Genomic DNA, 17,100 nt, shown 5'->3' with positions numbered 1-17,100 from the left:
CAAACACACCTGCAATCTGGATCCCGAACTGAGGCCTATCCTCAACAACTTGCCTTCATCTTCTTCCTGCAGGCTGCAGGTATACAACAATTTATTTAGATGACAGAAATCAGATTATGAGCTTCATATTAAAATTTATGTATTTATTTAGGGAAGTTTCTAGAGGCTTTGGAGTCTTTCACAAAAGCTGCAGAACTCAAACCCTCCTTACAGGCCTTACAACATGAGAAGGTCAGTGCAGACTGTACCAGAGATTTGAAGTTCACATGACTCTGAACTACTAGCTAAACTAACATCATGCATAAAATACCACTAGATGGCAATACATGCTCTCTCTCTTCACCTAACTACCTTCATCTACTGATGTTCACATTATTAAGTACTGTTGCTTTTTTATTGTTATTTCAATTGCGAGTATAGGATTTAACTAAAATGCAACATATTCCTGATATAACTGCCATGTTATTACTGAATAAAATGGATTTGGACAATCAAGCCACATTTTAAAATATGTGTAGGCCTATGTTTAAAGTAGCATTTATTTTAGATAGTTTAAAATATAGCTCAATATCACTCACACTTTACATGAACAATAATTAAATAATTTAATTAAAGAACTACTTTATAAAAAACATTATTCAAAATGAACAAAAAAGATTTGGACACATTGGGCTCTTCTTATGATAATTATGATAAAAATCAGAAAAGGGCTGGAAAGTCAGGTAAACTGTAAACTGCGTAAATGTCTAAACTGGGTAAAAAAGACCCTCAACAGTCTCAAAGTGTTAAAAGATATTGGCTAGAAAAGAGCTGTAAGTCATTTAGTCTTGTTGCTGATGACACTTGGTCTGATATTTTGGATCCAATGCAATGCAATACAGGCATTTTTAAGTGTGAGGTAGGCCTAAGTGTTAAAAGGTGTCCAAAAACAACTTTTGGGCTACTGTGTATACCATGAGATCATAATTTTCCATAATTTTTGTATATGTATTCATAGTTTGGCTTGTCTGACCGCTCTTGGCTGTTACTCTGACTGCCTTCAGTTGGTCAATAATTGGCTGGAGATAGATGGCCAGTCAGCAGACCTCTCATCATGTCAGACCATCATTCACTGCCTTCAGAAAAACATTTCCCTTCAAGAGACTGTAATAAACAGGTAAGAGGGCTGCGTGCATTCTCAGATGACTTTGTGCCATCATGACTTGTGGTCAGCACTCAGGCTGAAACCGTGCTGTCCAGAGGCACATGCACTGTCTGCTGAAGAGGCCGAAGGAAGCAGCAAATGATTCCCATCAGGCAGCTGTTGATAAGGCATTAAAGTGAGAGTTTTCAGATGGACTGGGGAAATTAAACATAAAATTAAATGCTCTGGAATATAACCCCAATGAAGCACAGTACTACCTCTTTAGGCAAGGGGCATTTACTGCCTGCTAAATAACTGGCCTGTTGTGACAGTGAATTTATTCCATTTAAATAAGTATTATGATATGATATGCACACTAAATTTAGGTTTCACATGATTTTTCTGTTACAACGATTTCATTTTATTTTTTGCTTTGCTTTTCTATTACCAGTCAAAAACTTAGACACAACAATTATTTATATTACTATTTTCCGGGATTAGGGTTATTACTGTTTTCCACTGAAAATGAATCTAAGTAAAATAAGCTTCTTTAAATGCCTGCATGATAGTACTAACATGATACATGTACAAAAAACAGGGTATTATTGTGGTACTGGGTTAAAACATTATTCCAGCACTAAATCAGCATAAACCAGCCTGGATCAGACAGTAAATTCATAATATTATCTTTGTTTTATATAACAACTTTCAAACCTTATAGCACACACAAGTGCATTACAGCCAAGCAATTACAAAAAGTGGATTACATTGATAATAATTAATAAATGGGACACAAGACAATTTTATTAAATTATACTTTTTGGATGGAAATCAGAACAGCAATACTTGATGAACCATTTTTTTTTCAGCAGTGATATACTTTAGGATTTCTTGTTTGTACAGTATATATGTTGTAAATGCTTTAATAAGAAGTAAATAAAAATCAATAAATCAGTAAATTAAATAAAAAAGCGAAGTAGACATATAATATAAATGGTATTAATGGGATAGTTCCTCCAAAATGCAAATTCTGTCATCATTCACTTACCCACCACTTGTTCCAAACCTTTATGAGTTTAATGGCTGGCAGCCATATCACCCTGGAGCCCAAGACCGGTTGCCCACTGAAGCTAAGCAGGGCTGAGCCTGGTCAGTACCTGGATGGGAGACCTCCTGAGAAAACTAGGTTGCTGCTGGAAGAGGTGCTAGTGAGGCTGGGTCTGTGTGGGTCCTAGCGCCCCAGTGTAGTGATGGGGACACTATACTGTCAACAAGCACCGTCCTTCGGATGAGACGTTAAACCGAGGTCCTGACTCTCTGTGGTCATTAAAAATCCCAGGATGTCTTTCGGAAAGAGTAGAGTTGTGACCTCGGCATCCTGGCTAAATTTGCCCATTGGCCTCCGACCATCAGGGCCTCCTAACAATCCCCATATCTGCTGATTGGCTTCATCACTCTGTCTCCTCTCCACCAGAAAGCTGGTGTGTGGTGGGCGTTCTGGCGCAATATGGGTGCCGTCGCATCATCCAGGTGGATGCTGCATACTGGTGGTGGATGAGGAGATACCCCCTGTCTATGTAAAGCGCTTTGAGTGTCTAGAAAAGCGCTATATAAATGTAAAGAATTATTATTATTATTATTAATCTGCTGAAAACAATATCAGATATTTTGAAGAATGTTGGTAACCTTCCATATAATTTTTTCCATACTGTGAAAATCAGTGGCTACGTCAACGATTTGGATAACAACGTTCTTCAAAATATCTTCTTTTGTGTTCAACAGCTGAAAGAACATGAGGGTAAGAAAATGAAGAGAGTTTTCATTTTTGGGTGGACTATCTCTATAAAATACACATATTTTCTGCCTGCTCATATAGGGGGATTCTATATTGACGCCTGAAAGACTTCACTGCTGCCATTGAGGACTTGATTCTTGCTGTTGAGTTCTGTGGGATTGGAGAAGATCCTCCTCAAGGAGGCATGCAGGACAATTCAGAGGATTTAGAGGAAGATGCTCAGACACAACTCATGATTCTGCCATTCAGTGCTTCTCCCGGAATCTGTGCGGTGAAGCCATCATGCTGCTGAACAAGGCCATAGGGAAACAGAGAGATGCAAGTGAGCTGTTCATCAACAGAGGAGGTGTGGACTGAGAAATAAAGAGGTTAATGAGTGTTGGGCTGAAAGTGGCGTAAAGATGGTGAAATTTCTCTGAAAATGATCAGAGTTTATTGAATTAGAATTTCTTAAATGGCTTGGTTGTTTCAGATCACTCAAAATAATGGAGCAGAATTTGTATTATATTGAGAAAATCTCTTTTTTCCTCAAGAAGCAGAGGAGATGGACCCTGACAACACGGATATCTACAGGTAGCTACAGCTTGCTGTTATTCACAAAACACTACTCTGCATGCATGAAGACAAGTAGATTTTAAACTCTAAACATATTTCTTTACCTTGTGCCTCTTGATATTATTTTAGAAATTAATTTTATTCCAGGAAATACCAAGAAGCAGCATACAAGTTTTCTGTTGTTATAAGGCACAACCCTCGTGAAGTTCATTACTATGAGAATCAAGCCAAAGCTTATAGCAAAGTGGCCAAAATGGAGGAGGCCAAGATGGATGTCATCAGAGTCCTTATCTTGGAGCCCACCGATGATCAGGCAAGTGTCTCTTTGTTACATTCCCAAACTACAGTAAATGCTCCTAATCAAATATGGATAAAATATGGATAAAACCCACCATGTGAGGAAAAATGACTATAAATTGTTATGGACCATATTACCCATTTATAATATTTCAATCATAAAAAAGTTGTTTACAAAATGTATTATTCTGGCTTCTAAATGTAATCGAAAAATGATTAAAAATGATCTGGAGAACATTTAGAAATAATAGTGGAGAAATAATCTTAAAAATTGAAAATGGCTTAAAAAAATCACAAATATTTTATGTGAAATAAATGTATTTTTATCTAAATTTTTTAAACTGACATGAAAATAATGACTTTAAGAAAAACAGTGTATAAAACGTAATTTAGTTGTTTTATCTGAGGCCATCTTTAAATGTCGTTTATCATTCCTAAATCTCATTTTACGTGTTGTCTTTGCTGTCGAGTCTGCTCCCACAATGCTCCTTGACAGCTATTATGTCCTGTGACACTGCACAGTCAGTCAAAACCCAGCTGATGGCAAAGATTTAGACTTTCAGACTAGTCAAGGTTTGTGAGCATGCTGATGAATAAACTCACTGTGGTTTAGTTTGATTGTAGAGATGCTGGGTTCTCTTATCATCAGAAGACTTTAGGTTTATTGCTAGGAATCAGCTTTTAGTCTTAAGAGCACCATTCCTTCTGCTAGAATTGGCAGGATGGCCCTTGCCAAGGAGGAGAGTCAGTAACAAACATCCTCACAGAAGTTACAGGCTGAAAATGGTCCAGAGCTGATGATGAAGCCATCTGTCACTCCAAGAGAGGTGGAGTGCAAGCTAGTCAAGAGAAAACATCAGGTAGACATGTGCCAGATCTACACATACAATTTTTGCTGCTGGTGTTGTACTGTTGTACTGACCAATACAGTGATAGAGAGCCACATTACAACCACATCTCATGAAAGTGCATATAAATACCACAAGTTTCTTTTCCTATTTAGCTTACTATTTATATACAGAAATTGACTTTGGCGTGCATATCATATAAACACGAAAACTGCATATTATATGTGGTGAGCGTGATTTCACCAAGTACAACATGTTCCTTGATCAACATCCTTGTTAATCCTGGAACAACATTTCGATCAACCAATCAGAGTAAAGATTTAACTATCTGTTTTGACTTACAATCAGGGTTAGGTGCTTCTACACTCTTGTTAATCAGCTATCATTTTCCATTGATTTTAGGAATAAATTATGGGTAAGGTTAGGGGTAGGGATTGGGTTAAGTCTATAGATGTTGATTCAGGAACATGTCTTACTTGGCAAAGTCGACGCCAAACACATGCATATCTTATGAACGCCAAAGTACATTTCTGCATATAAATAGCAGGCCAAATAGAAACTGAAAATTGTGCTATTGATACACATTTTCATGAGACTCCTACAGTATCACCCACACTAAAGACACATGATCACTGATATTTTTTGGGATCAGTAATACAGGTGCATCTCAATAAATTAGAATGTCATGGAAAAGTTAGTTTATTCCAGTAATTAAACTCAAATTGTGAAACTTGTGTATTAAATAAATTCAATGCACACAGACTTGGTCTCTTGTTTCTCATTTTCCTCTTGACAATAGCACATGGGGTTCAGATCTGGTGAGTTTGCTGGCCAGTCAAGCACACCAACACCATTGTCATTTAACCAACTTTTGCTTTTGGCAGTGTGAGCAGGTGCCAAATCCTGCTAAAAATGAAATCAACATCTTCAATCAAATCAAAAAGGTGGTCAGCAGAAGGAAGCACGAAGTGCTCCAAACTTTCTTGGCAAACGGGTGCAGTGACTTTTCAGTGGTTTTCAAAAAACTCAATAGACCAACACCAGAAGATGACATTGCACCCCACATCATCACAGACTGTGGAAACTTAACGACTTCAAGCAACTTGGGCAATGAGCTTCTCCACCCTTCCTCTGGACTTTGGACCATTGGGGCAACAGTCCAGTTCTTCTTCTTCTTAGCCCAGGTAAGATGCCTTACCATTGTCTCTGGTTCAGCAAATTCCTTTACACATCTGTGTGTAGTGGTTGGGGGTTTGATTCCCCCAGGAACACATGATAGGCCTCAATGCACTGTAAGTGCACTGTAAGTGTATTTAATTTTTAATTTGAATTTTTAAATTTGAATTTTTAAATTTGAATTTTTAAATTTAAATTTTACATTTAGTGGCTCTTGATGCCTTGACCCCAGCCTCAGTCCATTCCTTGTGAAGTTCACTCAAATTCTTGAATCAATTTTGCTTGACAATCCTCATAAGGCTGCGGTTCTCAGGTTCGTTGTGCATCTTTTCCTTCCAAACTTTTTCCTTCCAAACTTTTTCCTTCCACTCAACTTTCTGTTAACATGCTTGGATATACAGCACTCTGTTAACAGCCAACTTTTTTGGGAATTAATGTTTGTTAACATTAACCACCTTGTGAAGGTTGTCAATGATTGTCTTCCCCATGATTGTGTAGCCTAGTGAACCAAATTGAAAGACCATTTTGAGGCTCAGGAAACCTTTGCAGGTGTTTTGAGTTGATTAGCTGCTTGGCATGTCATCATAGTCTAATTTGTTGAGATTTGTTCGTGGGTTTTTGTTAAATGTGAGCCAAATTCATCTAAATTAAAAGAACCAAAGACTTAAACTACATCAGTCTGTGTGCATTGAATTTATTTAATACACGAGTTTCACAATTTGATTTGAATTACTGAAATAAATGAACTTTTCCACGACTTTCTAATGTATTGACATACACCTGTATATTTTTATGTTTTTATTTCCCAAGGTAGTGTTTAACTGTTTAAAACTAATAATGCAAATTATTAATGTTTGAAATTATTGTTTTATAATTTAATCTTTACCTGTGAAGGCAAAGAACCATTTTCCCAGTCTTCTTAGAAAAGCTATTGCCTCATCCTGAAGAAATTATTTGAAATAATTATATATATATATATATATCATCTTAGCACAGTTTTAAATGGCTGTATTTCTTAAAAGTGTGGAATTATTCACTAATGAAGTTCAAATTTGGTTAAAAATGGGCAAAACATATTTTCCATATAAAACTTGTAGTGTTTATATTACATTCGAAACAATAATAAAAAAAAACAACAACACAAAAAACGATTTCAGTCCACTGTAAAAACGTGTGGAATAAATAACAAATGATTTACTCCAGTTATATTTCTTTCATTTTTTATGATTTCATTCCCAGTTAAATGTGTGTGTTTTCTTGGAAAGGCTAAATCTTTTAACTTGTGACATGAATCTCTTCTGTTTATGGTGTCAGTTGAATCAAGCTGTGAAAAGAGCCCTGCAGCAGAGGCAGCGCCTGTACTGTGACGGGCCCCGTCTGGCCCTTCACCACTCCGTACATGAAGAGTCTAGCACTTGGGAACGGCCGTATGTGTGGAGGAAATTTGGGAGCTTTGGGCTCAATTGTTGAAGGCTCACTAGTATGAATTGGTCCCAGCATTTCTGGTGACTGGGTAATCTGTAATTCCCTTAATACTTTGGGTTTTAGACCTAAAGGGATATTTCATAATTTAGTCACTTTCTGAACCTGTATGGCTTTCTTTCTTCTGTGGAAAGACAAACAAAAAAATTTGAAGAACACTGGAGTTCAAACATTGAAGACTGTCACTGAACATAAAAAAAAATCTAATGTTTTTAAAAAAAAAGAGTTTTGTGTAAACTTTTGAAATGAGATGAATATATGAATTATGTACTATATTTCCTTGAAGGTTAGAGATTGTTTTGGCATTATATTTGATTGAGTCAATTCCTTGCTTTAATGCTTTGGGAGTTGTTTTGTTCATAGCAGCTGTTGCAGCTCAGAGGTCCTCAGCAGCTGGGGAAACAGCTGAGAAAGTGAGTGAGAAAAGAGAACAGTATAAAAACACCACTGGCAGCTGATCCCAGACTTTTATCACAGACGTTTACACTCCCTTGCTAATAGTGAAACACATGTTTTCAGCCCCTAGAGGAGACAGCCTGAGATTTTTTGGCATTGCAACAATGGAACAATCAGACGTCATCTTCTGACATTTATTGTCCTTGTGCAAAAAGAAAACATACATGAAATAAAGACTTTAATTTCTAAAACTGACCATTTAGTCCAGTCTACGGTTATGTAGACTGCGAAGAAGGCATTCCCTCAGCTGTGTGGTGATTTATAATCTTCACTTGCCTTAAAGTTTATCTTTGTTGACGATTTGAAGTAACACAGTTATTATCATCACATTAGACCTTAATCATTTTAGACGCCTTATGAAAATTAGGCTGTGAGGGATAGACTTACAGTCTTGACAATGGCACACAGTGTATAAAAGTCCTAGATCAATGTCATTTTTGTCAGCTCACAGCTTTAAAAACTGTTGAAGTTTTTCTCTACTGACAGCTTTTACTGTAAACTATGGAACAAAAGTTTTGTAGTGTATTTCAGCTTACATTACAGTTTAGTGTACAACCAGAACACATGGTGTGGCTTTTTGTGTCCCAAAACACATTGGAAATGTCAGACTTGGCCTGACATTTCCAGTGTGCACAAAAACCAAAAGTGATGTTAAGTGAACTTGTCCTTCTTAGAAAGAATAGTACACCCCAAAAATTTACGTTTGCTGAAAATTTAACGTCAGGCCAACAAAGATGTAGTTGAGTTTGTTCTTCACCGGAACATATTTGAAGACATTAAGCGTTACATCACTTGCTCACCAGTGGATCCTCTGAAGTGAATGGGTGCCGTCAGAATGACAGTCCAAAGTAATTCACACAACTCGTCCTTAAATTAATGTCTTTAAGTTTTTGGGTGAGTCATTCCTTTAAACTCTTTACTCATTATTTGATTGGACTGCCTAGAGTTAGACATTTTCACACAAAATGAGCCTAGATAACGTTATGCTGCACTACACAAGCTGAATTAAGCATACAATAGAGTTAGGTTATGAGACAGCAGTGTTGCTTATTACTATTTGAAATATATCATAGCAGCATGCTATTTTTTTTAAACAATAAGTATTTGAATGAGTATGTCTTTGAAAATTCTGGTATAAATTGTGCATTAAACAGTATGCCATGTCAAACTTAACTTAGGTCGAAGGTGGTTAAGCCAGTTATTTATTTTCAACTCTTATCAAGCATATCTAAAACCAGCTAATTAAGATATTTGGGCTGACTTAAAAAATCAGCTGGGTGTTTTACAACAGAGGTAGTTTTTTCTTGAAGAAGTTTACATGCTGTTACATGCAACAATACAAGTTTGGGATTGGAACATGCTGTTTTGTTTATTTGTCATCATTTGTATGCATAAAGCAGATGAGCTCATGTTTTTCTCCAGGGCACTGTGAGGCCTCATGCTTCATGCTTTGTATACAACTCATTTTCATGATGCTAGTTTCATTCTTTCTCTAAACAATAAAAAACATTTGAACCTATCAATATTGCGTGATCATATATTGTTATATCGTGATGACGAAGATGTGCTTGCATATGTGCTTTGTTACTTTATTGGGTTCAGTTCACTAAAAACAACAACATTTTTCTCTTGACACCAGAATGTTAATGTGCAGGGAACAGACTGGCTAGCTTTACTGACTGCAGAAATGATTGTGGGTTTAACTGATTTTTTCTAGTGTTGTTTTTTAGCCCATAGCAGAAATGATGCATAATTTAAAAAGACATAACAATAAATAAATTAAGGGGCCGTATCATACACTCGGAAATGTGCGGCGCAAGTGTTTTTGCTAGTTTCAGCCTGACGCAGTTCTCATTTTCCCCTCCTGCACCGCGTTGTTTAAAAAGAAAACGTATTTGATCCCATTTGTGCACTCATGGGCGTGATGGTTTAAAAAATAGGTGTGTTCAGGCACATTGTTGTCGCTTTGCTGTTTTGAGGAACTCAAAATAGACTGCTCTATAGACCAACTCAAACCTGGTCTGAAGTCTGACACAATATTTTTTTCTTTGTTATTTAAAGAGCACGTTAGTAATACGCACCCATTCCTGTCGTTAAACTAGCAAAAGTGGATTCGGACCATAGATTATAAAAAACATGGACATATGTCCGTGACATCACCCAAAGGTTTCCAAAGAGCAATTTTGAAGCAAAAAGTAGGCAGAGCCAGCTGTCGCCATCTTGGCAGCACATCACAGCACGTCACTGCCAGATAATCGAAAATGGGCAAAACGTGGGAGCTGATTGCTGAAATCAAGACCTAGCTCACCGACGGAGACACCATGCACTTAGATCATAAAATAAATAGGGCCCAAGGTCTTTTGAAGAGAAAATTCCCAACTTTATTAATAAGTAAACTAAATTAAACATTAACTAATAAAATGTTTTTTCAGCCTCAGTTTTATCTTTAGCAAATTCCTCTTATTATAGCTAATGTGTATATATATATATATATATATATATGTGTGTGTGTGTGTGTGTGTGAGAACAAATTTGACTACATTTGTCAAGAGTATCATATTTTTTTCAGTCCGTATATCCATATTTTTTAACACGAAGCTCATTTAGGAACGAACGTATGATTAAGATCATTTTTTCATTCACTTCTTCTATATGTACATACTGGCAAGTACAGGATGGCTCTAGTTTTTAAGAAGTGTACTTAGTTTGACATTTGACACCAAAGAACATGTCTGAGGAAGAAGGGAGTTGATCTTCTTGTTTTAAATAAATTGCCTCAAAAACAAACAAAAAAAGAGGCTGAGAAGTGGAAGAAGGCTGTGGCAGACGGGCTTTCATGCTGCCAGCCAGCAGTCTAGGTACATTTGCTTTCGAATGAACCTCACGGTGGTGGGGCTTGGTGGAGTTTCCTCAGACAGTGTGTGTGTGTGTGTGTGTGTGTGTGTGTGGGGAGACCACAAACAAAGTGGTTTTAAACAGACAGTGGTCAAAGACGCCCAAAAGTGCTTCACGCTGGTGTAATAAAAGCGTAAGGTTACACTTTTTGGCAGATTAGGACAGACAGCCAGGGGAATCACGAGTTGCCAGCTTCCCCCCCAGACAAAAACACCTTTCTCTAGGCACAGGAGCCGGCGACCTGGCCTCTAGTCAAAGAAGTCTTTGCAGACCAAAATTTCATTCACGTTTGCCGGGAGACTGTTTTGTCTAAAACATGCCATGTGTGTTTGTAATTTTTGGAGAGTGTTAGGAGCGTGCAGATGGACTGACTTAAATGGACTGAAGTCTGAAATTCAATGAAGTTTAAAGAAAGCCACAAGATTTTTCTTTCTTCAACATCATAATATAACAGTTAATTTTCCTTGAATAGACACAAACACAATTATGTTCAAAATAAATACTACAATAAATCCTGAAAACAATATTTTATTTAAAAATGAAAAATGACAATTGATACATACAATTAAAGTGTAATAAATAAATATAATTATTTACATAAAACCCCCAAAATGTATCCTCCCTCAATCCGCAGCTAAATCGAACCGTTTGTTTGCTTCTTTGTAGGTTTAGTGTTTCGTTGTACCCAGATGATGTCTGACCTGTCTGGCACAAACAGACGAATATAAAGAATTAAATGGCCTCTTTTACAGTCTCTTAAATGGACATAGACAAGTGGTCCCTACTGAGGAATCTTTGAAAGACAGTTTATTCATTTTGGATAGATAATACGTCTGCTGATTTTTTGTGACTCATAAACCTTCCAGCTGGGTTTGATGAATCAAATCCAGTCTTGGTTATTTCTCTTTTCTTTTCAGATGAACTCTTCTTGTGATGGAGATTCTTCGCTGTCACAATCCTTATCTTGCCATGCGTCTTTAAAAATCAATCGGGCATCATGCTATCCCTGCAAATGAGTTGTCCAAGGCATACTTGGCCTGCTGGGAGGTCGTATAACTGTTGTCACTTTCAGAGTGCTGTTAACAGACACAGTTTCTTGCATTACATGGTGCGTGGCCGGGATTTGTGTAATGGCAGGCCAGGACCACAGGTCCGCATCCAGGGTTTTTGAGGAGTAGTCCAGATAGTCCGTGCTTTTTCCTTCATCTGAGGCTGTGAAGTTGAGAGAAGGAATGTAATTAACATGATGGACAATCTCTGGAAAGTTAAAGGTATAATTCACCCAAAAATGACAATTCTGTCATCATTTAATCACCCCCATGTTGTTCCAAACCTGTATGACTTTCTTTTCTTCTGTTGAAGAAAAAAACGTACTGGTAGCTATTGCAATTAGTGCAAATGTAATGAATGAGGACTTAGGCTTTAAAAGCTGATTCTTAACTTAAAAGTCTATTATAAAGTATTAACTACTGCAGATTTATTAAAGTACCATAAAAGTAGGCCATACGACTCAAACTCTATATTCCGAGTCTTCTGAAGTTTTATGAAAAAAGTGTAAGTGAAGGAGATTATACAATTAATAATATCAAAAAAGTACTGTAGAATGTCAAAAATAATCTAAAACAAACCAGATGAGTTCTGGAGATTTGATAATTGCTACAAGTTAATTATTTCCAGTGAACTGATAACTGTTACAAACTAATCCTTGAAAGGCAAGTTCAATTCGCGGCCAAACCATTCTACTTGTGAACTGAATCAAGTGATTCACTGAAAAGATCTGACTCAAATGAATCTTTCGGACAGTCTGACATTGAAGCGTATCTTATGAGCTCTTGACAACAGGCCAAGGAGAGCTAGGATGGGTATTTTTTGAGAAAAACAACATATTATGGTTTGTTTCTCCAAAGTTGAATGGATTATTAATATAGGGGTTTAATAAAATTTTTCAAGCTTGATAGATCAAGTCCCCACTTGCCTCTTTCACATGAAAAAGAGCAATCAGCACCACACTAAAAAAAGTCAAATATTTTGTTCCACAGAAGAACAAAGTCATACAGGTTTGGGGATGACATGAGAGAGAATAAGGACAAATCTTATTTTGAGTGAACAATCCCTTTAAATGCTCACTATGAGACTGTTTGTCATCTTAAAGTATAGCTTTCAGGGTGAGGATCACCTCTACAGCTTCGCTCAGATAAAAAGATGCATCATACACAGCAACAGAGGGTGTAGCATTTGAGTTTGGCTGCGTTACGTCCCGTCCCGGCATAACGGTTCTTCTTGGGCAGCAGCAGGATGAAGGACACAGCCAGTGACACATGGTAGAAACTGTGGACATAAGCGTAGTCCCACTCCTGCAGGAGTAAATGAGCAAGTCATTACCGCTGTTATGCAAACATGCTTTTCTGACAAACTGTGTAATGCGTTTCTCCAGTTGTAGAAGAGCTGCACATTTATGTCTTTACCTCGAAATAGAAGCGAAGCATCAAAGCAAGAGCACCGAAGCAGAACCCTGGCCCCACTTGTTGAGTGTAAACACTTTTGTCCGGATAAAGGCCTTTTTTTTCCTTCATTTTTTGTAACTGGAGCAAAGCAAAACAGTATTGTAAAACCTTGTGAAAGCATTAGTGGTAGATAATAAAAGAGTTTCCAACAGCAAAATACAGTTCCTCGTCAAGTTTATTTGGAGCTCTGCTCTTAAAAGCACCGTAAGAACAGCATCTGATGTCTCTCAAACTCACCCATTTGACTGTTATCATAAAGACAGCTGTTCCAATGGGGCCGGAGTAGATGCCGTAGCCTAAGCGGTCCTGGTAGATTCTCACAGCCGATGTCAACACCCCAAACATGGTGAGCGAAGACCTCTTGGGTTCATCGAAATCTCCCAGTGCTGGATAAGAGCAAACGGACACATATCTTTGACATGACATGGCGGAATGCAAGTTATAAACACTTGTCACACTGCTCACGAAAAATAGTAGCCTATTTTAAATCTCTTTGCTTGGCTGTTTGACCTGCGTGGGAGTGCATTTCTATGTCATACTTTGATTAAGATTTGCTCACCATGAGGATACAGAGATGCTGTTTGCTTACCTAGTAGCGTGACCCACATGGAGATAGCTGTGCCATACACGCTGAAGTACTCCAGGATCTCATACTTCATGAAACAGAGAATGGACAAGCCTGGACCATCACATGCATGGTAAATCTGAGCACAAATGGAGAAAACACATGACTGCTAAGTCACATTAAATGAAAGGTTTCGGCTGAGAACATAAATGTACATTTAAAAGGCTCTAAGATGAAAACTTGATGAAACTTTCCACGTTCTTGTCTGGAAAAAAATATGAAGAGGCCTTTTTGCCTTCAGTAATGCTATCAGGCTGAACAAACTACAGTAGCCTGAGTTTTGTAAAAGATTTTTCATTGGTTGTTTGGTAAGGAGTTGAGAATTTAGGGCCAGATCACACAGAATTTGTTTGTGTTCCAATGGTCTTTTTTTATTGCTTTGTACTTAAAGCTAGATGGACGTCTTTAACAATTTCACCATGTCTCAAAGCTTTTTTACTGTTGTGTACATGTGCAGCATATATACCTAGGGTTAAATGTAATATATAAAATAAGTGAATAAATAAATAAAAATTTGTTCACTTATGCCTTGCACTTTCTATTCAGGTGTTTTTTTTTTTTTTTTTTTTTTTTACATTTTGGACCATTTCGCTGTCTTGCTGATTTTTTAACACAATAATGTTCATTGTGAATGGCCCAAGAAAGTATTTTATATTGAAGAATATTGCATTTATCAATCAGTCAAATAACCAAACCCATATTTTTCTTCGGTTAAAATAAAAATATCACACCTAGTATGTCTATGTAGGTTTGTAAACTCAGTTAGACAATGTTTAAGAGGCATGTCAGGTTCAAATAAGTTCCACTTTTAAAAACTTGTCTCTAAACTCTGTCTTTGTTCCATTTTTCCTATATTCAGTTTTTTAAATGCAAGACCATTTTCTGTGTAAACGGCCCCTTAGACACAAGTATATCAATACTAATAAGAGACACACAAGCTGTAAAGATGAAAAGCGTAGTACTGTATATTTCTGCACATGTCTATAACATTAATAAAAAATCTCTATTCTCTTACCGCCACAAAGAACATTGTGAAGAAATAGACCATGGCCTCCATGTGGAAACCCCTCTTGGCAGCAACACTGGCTGCAGGCAGGAACACCAAACTGCTGATGGTGGGCAACAACATCTTGGCGATAAACGCTCCCATTGTGACTCAAATAAAAGGCCTCAGGATTTCTGGAAAACTTGGAAGAACTTAAGAGAGTGCGGCTTGTTTCAAACCACCAGGTCTTCTGGAGAAGTGACCAAAAGAGAGACTGAAGGGGCGAATCTCACACACTCACAACCTCCTCCGGAGGATCTTTAAAGTTTAAATGGCTCAGAGGGGTCTGTATGTGCACTGTCATCAGGACAGCAGCTGTCTGCATGAGGACTGGGAGAGGCCTGCAATCACATGGCATGCTTCTGTCACACATGTTTGGGATTGTAGAACAACAGCAGTGGGACAAAAGTCAAGCCATTTATGGTGAACTTCACAAACTATGGAGTCAATGCTGAGTCAAAGTGTTTCCACAAAATAGAAAAAAAAAGGAAAAAAGTCCTTGCGTGCCCTTGGGCATACAGAGAATTCTTTGAAATGTATTTTTCTTATACTGGTCAGTCTGGGCGGAGATGTGTTGAGTCTCAGACACTGAGTTTCTCATGGGTGAATCGATCCTCAGCAGTGGCTATAGAAACAACTGTCTCTTTTGGGTTATTGACATTGGCCTCGCGAAAGCACCTGTATGCGTCATTGCAAATCTGTGTTTGACGTGAATGTGGTTCTGAGGGTAGAAAAATGTGAATGGTTAAGATGAGGTGTAGGTTTAAGATGTTGTGTTAGAGACCGGTGAGTCTTGCGTAGACCCATACCAGATGTACTGATAGACCAGGAGCCTATTAAACGAGTGAAGGGAACCCAAGAACAAATTCTCACTTTGTACTGGACACATTTCATGTGGTCGAAATATGTATTTTATATCTTTTAAATCTCTTATTTTATGCATCTAAAATGTCCGTATTTAGTCTACAGAAACGTGTCCATCAGCATCCATTTAATTCTGAGCAAATGGCAGAAAAGAAATAAAAACAGATGTCAATGACACGTCCAATCCAAATGAAAAAAGGAAACAGATGTGACCTAGTGACGTTTCTCCATTTTAAACTATTGTTTTTGCAATTTAGCACATTAAATGACAGCAAGATGAACTGTTAATGCTGGTGTTCTTGCATTGCAACGGGACGATTTAACCTACATATGCAAAGACGTGTCCATTGTCTTATTTCAGTATCCTGTGGCTTTTTTGATGTGGCTTTAACGACTTGCCAATTAAGACTTCACACAGTCCACAACAGTTAGGAAAGTCCTTATTTTGTTATTTTGAGCACTAGGGAGAGCCTTGCTATGGACTTTGTGGCCAGTCAGTCACAGCTGTTCTTCTCTCAGCTGTTGCACCTGCGAGAGGAACACAAAGAGTGCAGTGTGCTGAGTGTTCCTCACGCCCGACATTCTCTAAGTGACTGTAACGTGAGATTACAGAGAGATTGCAAACCTCAGATACTTAGAGATGAGTCCAATTTCTTGACCAGTCACTGTCCTAGAATGGCTAAGGAATGAGGAGTCAAATTTGGGGTCATGTGCTGAAAGTGCAACATCCCTGCTTTCACTCGGCCATCTCACTGTGGCCACATTCTTGAGTGACACAGCGACTGAAATTAGCCTTAGTCAAGTTAGTGGCTTAAAAATCTGTATATTATCTTTATCAACTGACTGAAATGAGAGCCTGAGAAAACGATCATTATTCACTATCTGGAAAATAATAAAGGTAACTTTTCTTTAACTGATAAACAGTTTTCGGTCTCAACAGTTTCTTCCAGACTTTTCCAGTTTTCTGCAGCATTATCCATTTTAAACATAGTCCCAAAATAACTCAGAAATGTAATAAAAAAATTACTTTTACCTTTTTATGTGAAATAAAAATATCATGTTTTTTTCCCCTGAAAATGAGAAAAAGCAAGTTTCTGTACTTTCTGTTCAATCCTGTTATACACTCATAAAAATAAAGGTGCTTCAAAAGGTTTTTCAAGCGATGCCATAGAAGCACCATTTTTGGTTCCATAAAGAACCATTCAGTCAAAGCTTCTTAAAGAACCATCTCTTTCTTACCTGTCACAGTGTCTGATCTGTGTTTCCCTGGTCTCACTTCCCCATAGAGTCACCCCACTGCAGGCACTACATTTCCCACAAGCCTTTGTCCCATTCATCACCTTTAATTGCGCACCTGTAAATCACACTCAGCTGTTCCCACTTTCATCGTTTTCACCTGTCCATATATACCCTGTTTCTATCTGTTTCAAGGAGT

At 37.6% G+C, this 17,100-nt stretch overlaps 1 protein-coding gene across 2 annotated transcripts; it reads right to left on the bottom strand.

Moving 5' to 3' along the window:
• Nucleotides 1-11,146: 11,146 nt before the first annotated feature.
• Nucleotides 11,147-15,142, bottom strand: LOC127958489 (protein myomaker). Of its 2 annotated transcripts, none has more exons than XM_052557369.1 (6): nt 14,772-15,142; nt 13,721-13,835; nt 13,369-13,517; nt 13,093-13,209; nt 12,841-12,981; nt 11,147-11,839 (listed from the first exon to the last, which is right to left on the bottom strand). In XM_052557369.1, exons 1-6 carry the CDS (start codon nt 14,904-14,906, stop codon nt 11,729-11,731), a joined length of 768 nt encoding a protein of 255 aa, XP_052413329.1. In that variant the 5' UTR covers nt 14,907-15,142; the 3' UTR covers nt 11,147-11,728. The 2 variants fall into 2 exon arrangements, with proteins under 2 accessions (XP_052413329.1, XP_052413330.1); XM_052557370.1 differs by having other exon boundaries at nt 12,804-12,981; nt 14,772-15,086.
• Nucleotides 15,143-17,100: the final 1,958 nt, after the last annotated feature.

Source organism: Carassius gibelio, chromosome B5, assembly GCF_023724105.1.
Source record: "Carassius gibelio isolate Cgi1373 ecotype wild population from Czech Republic chromosome B5, carGib1.2-hapl.c, whole genome shotgun sequence".
Taxonomy (NCBI): Eukaryota; Metazoa; Chordata; class Actinopteri; order Cypriniformes; family Cyprinidae; genus Carassius; species Carassius gibelio.
Note: the sequence above shows the minus strand (reverse complement) of the source record. Positions and strands in the feature narration are given on the sequence as shown.

What these genes read in the sequence shown, in the direction of transcription:
- LOC127958489 (XM_052557369.1), bottom strand. Translation starts at nt 14,906, where the DNA reads ATGGGAGCGTTTATCGCCAAGATGTTGTTGCCCACCATCAGCAGTTTG. An exon ending in TTATGATAACAGTCAAATGG is followed by an intron (nt 13,210 to 13,368) that starts GTGAGTTTGAGA and finishes GCTTTGCTCCAG; the next exon opens with TTACAAAAAATGAAGGAAAA. An exon ending in GCTACACCCTCTGTTGCTGT is followed by an intron (nt 11,840 to 12,840) that starts GTATGATGCATC and finishes TCAACTTCACAG; the next exon opens with CCTCAGATGAAGGAAAAAGC.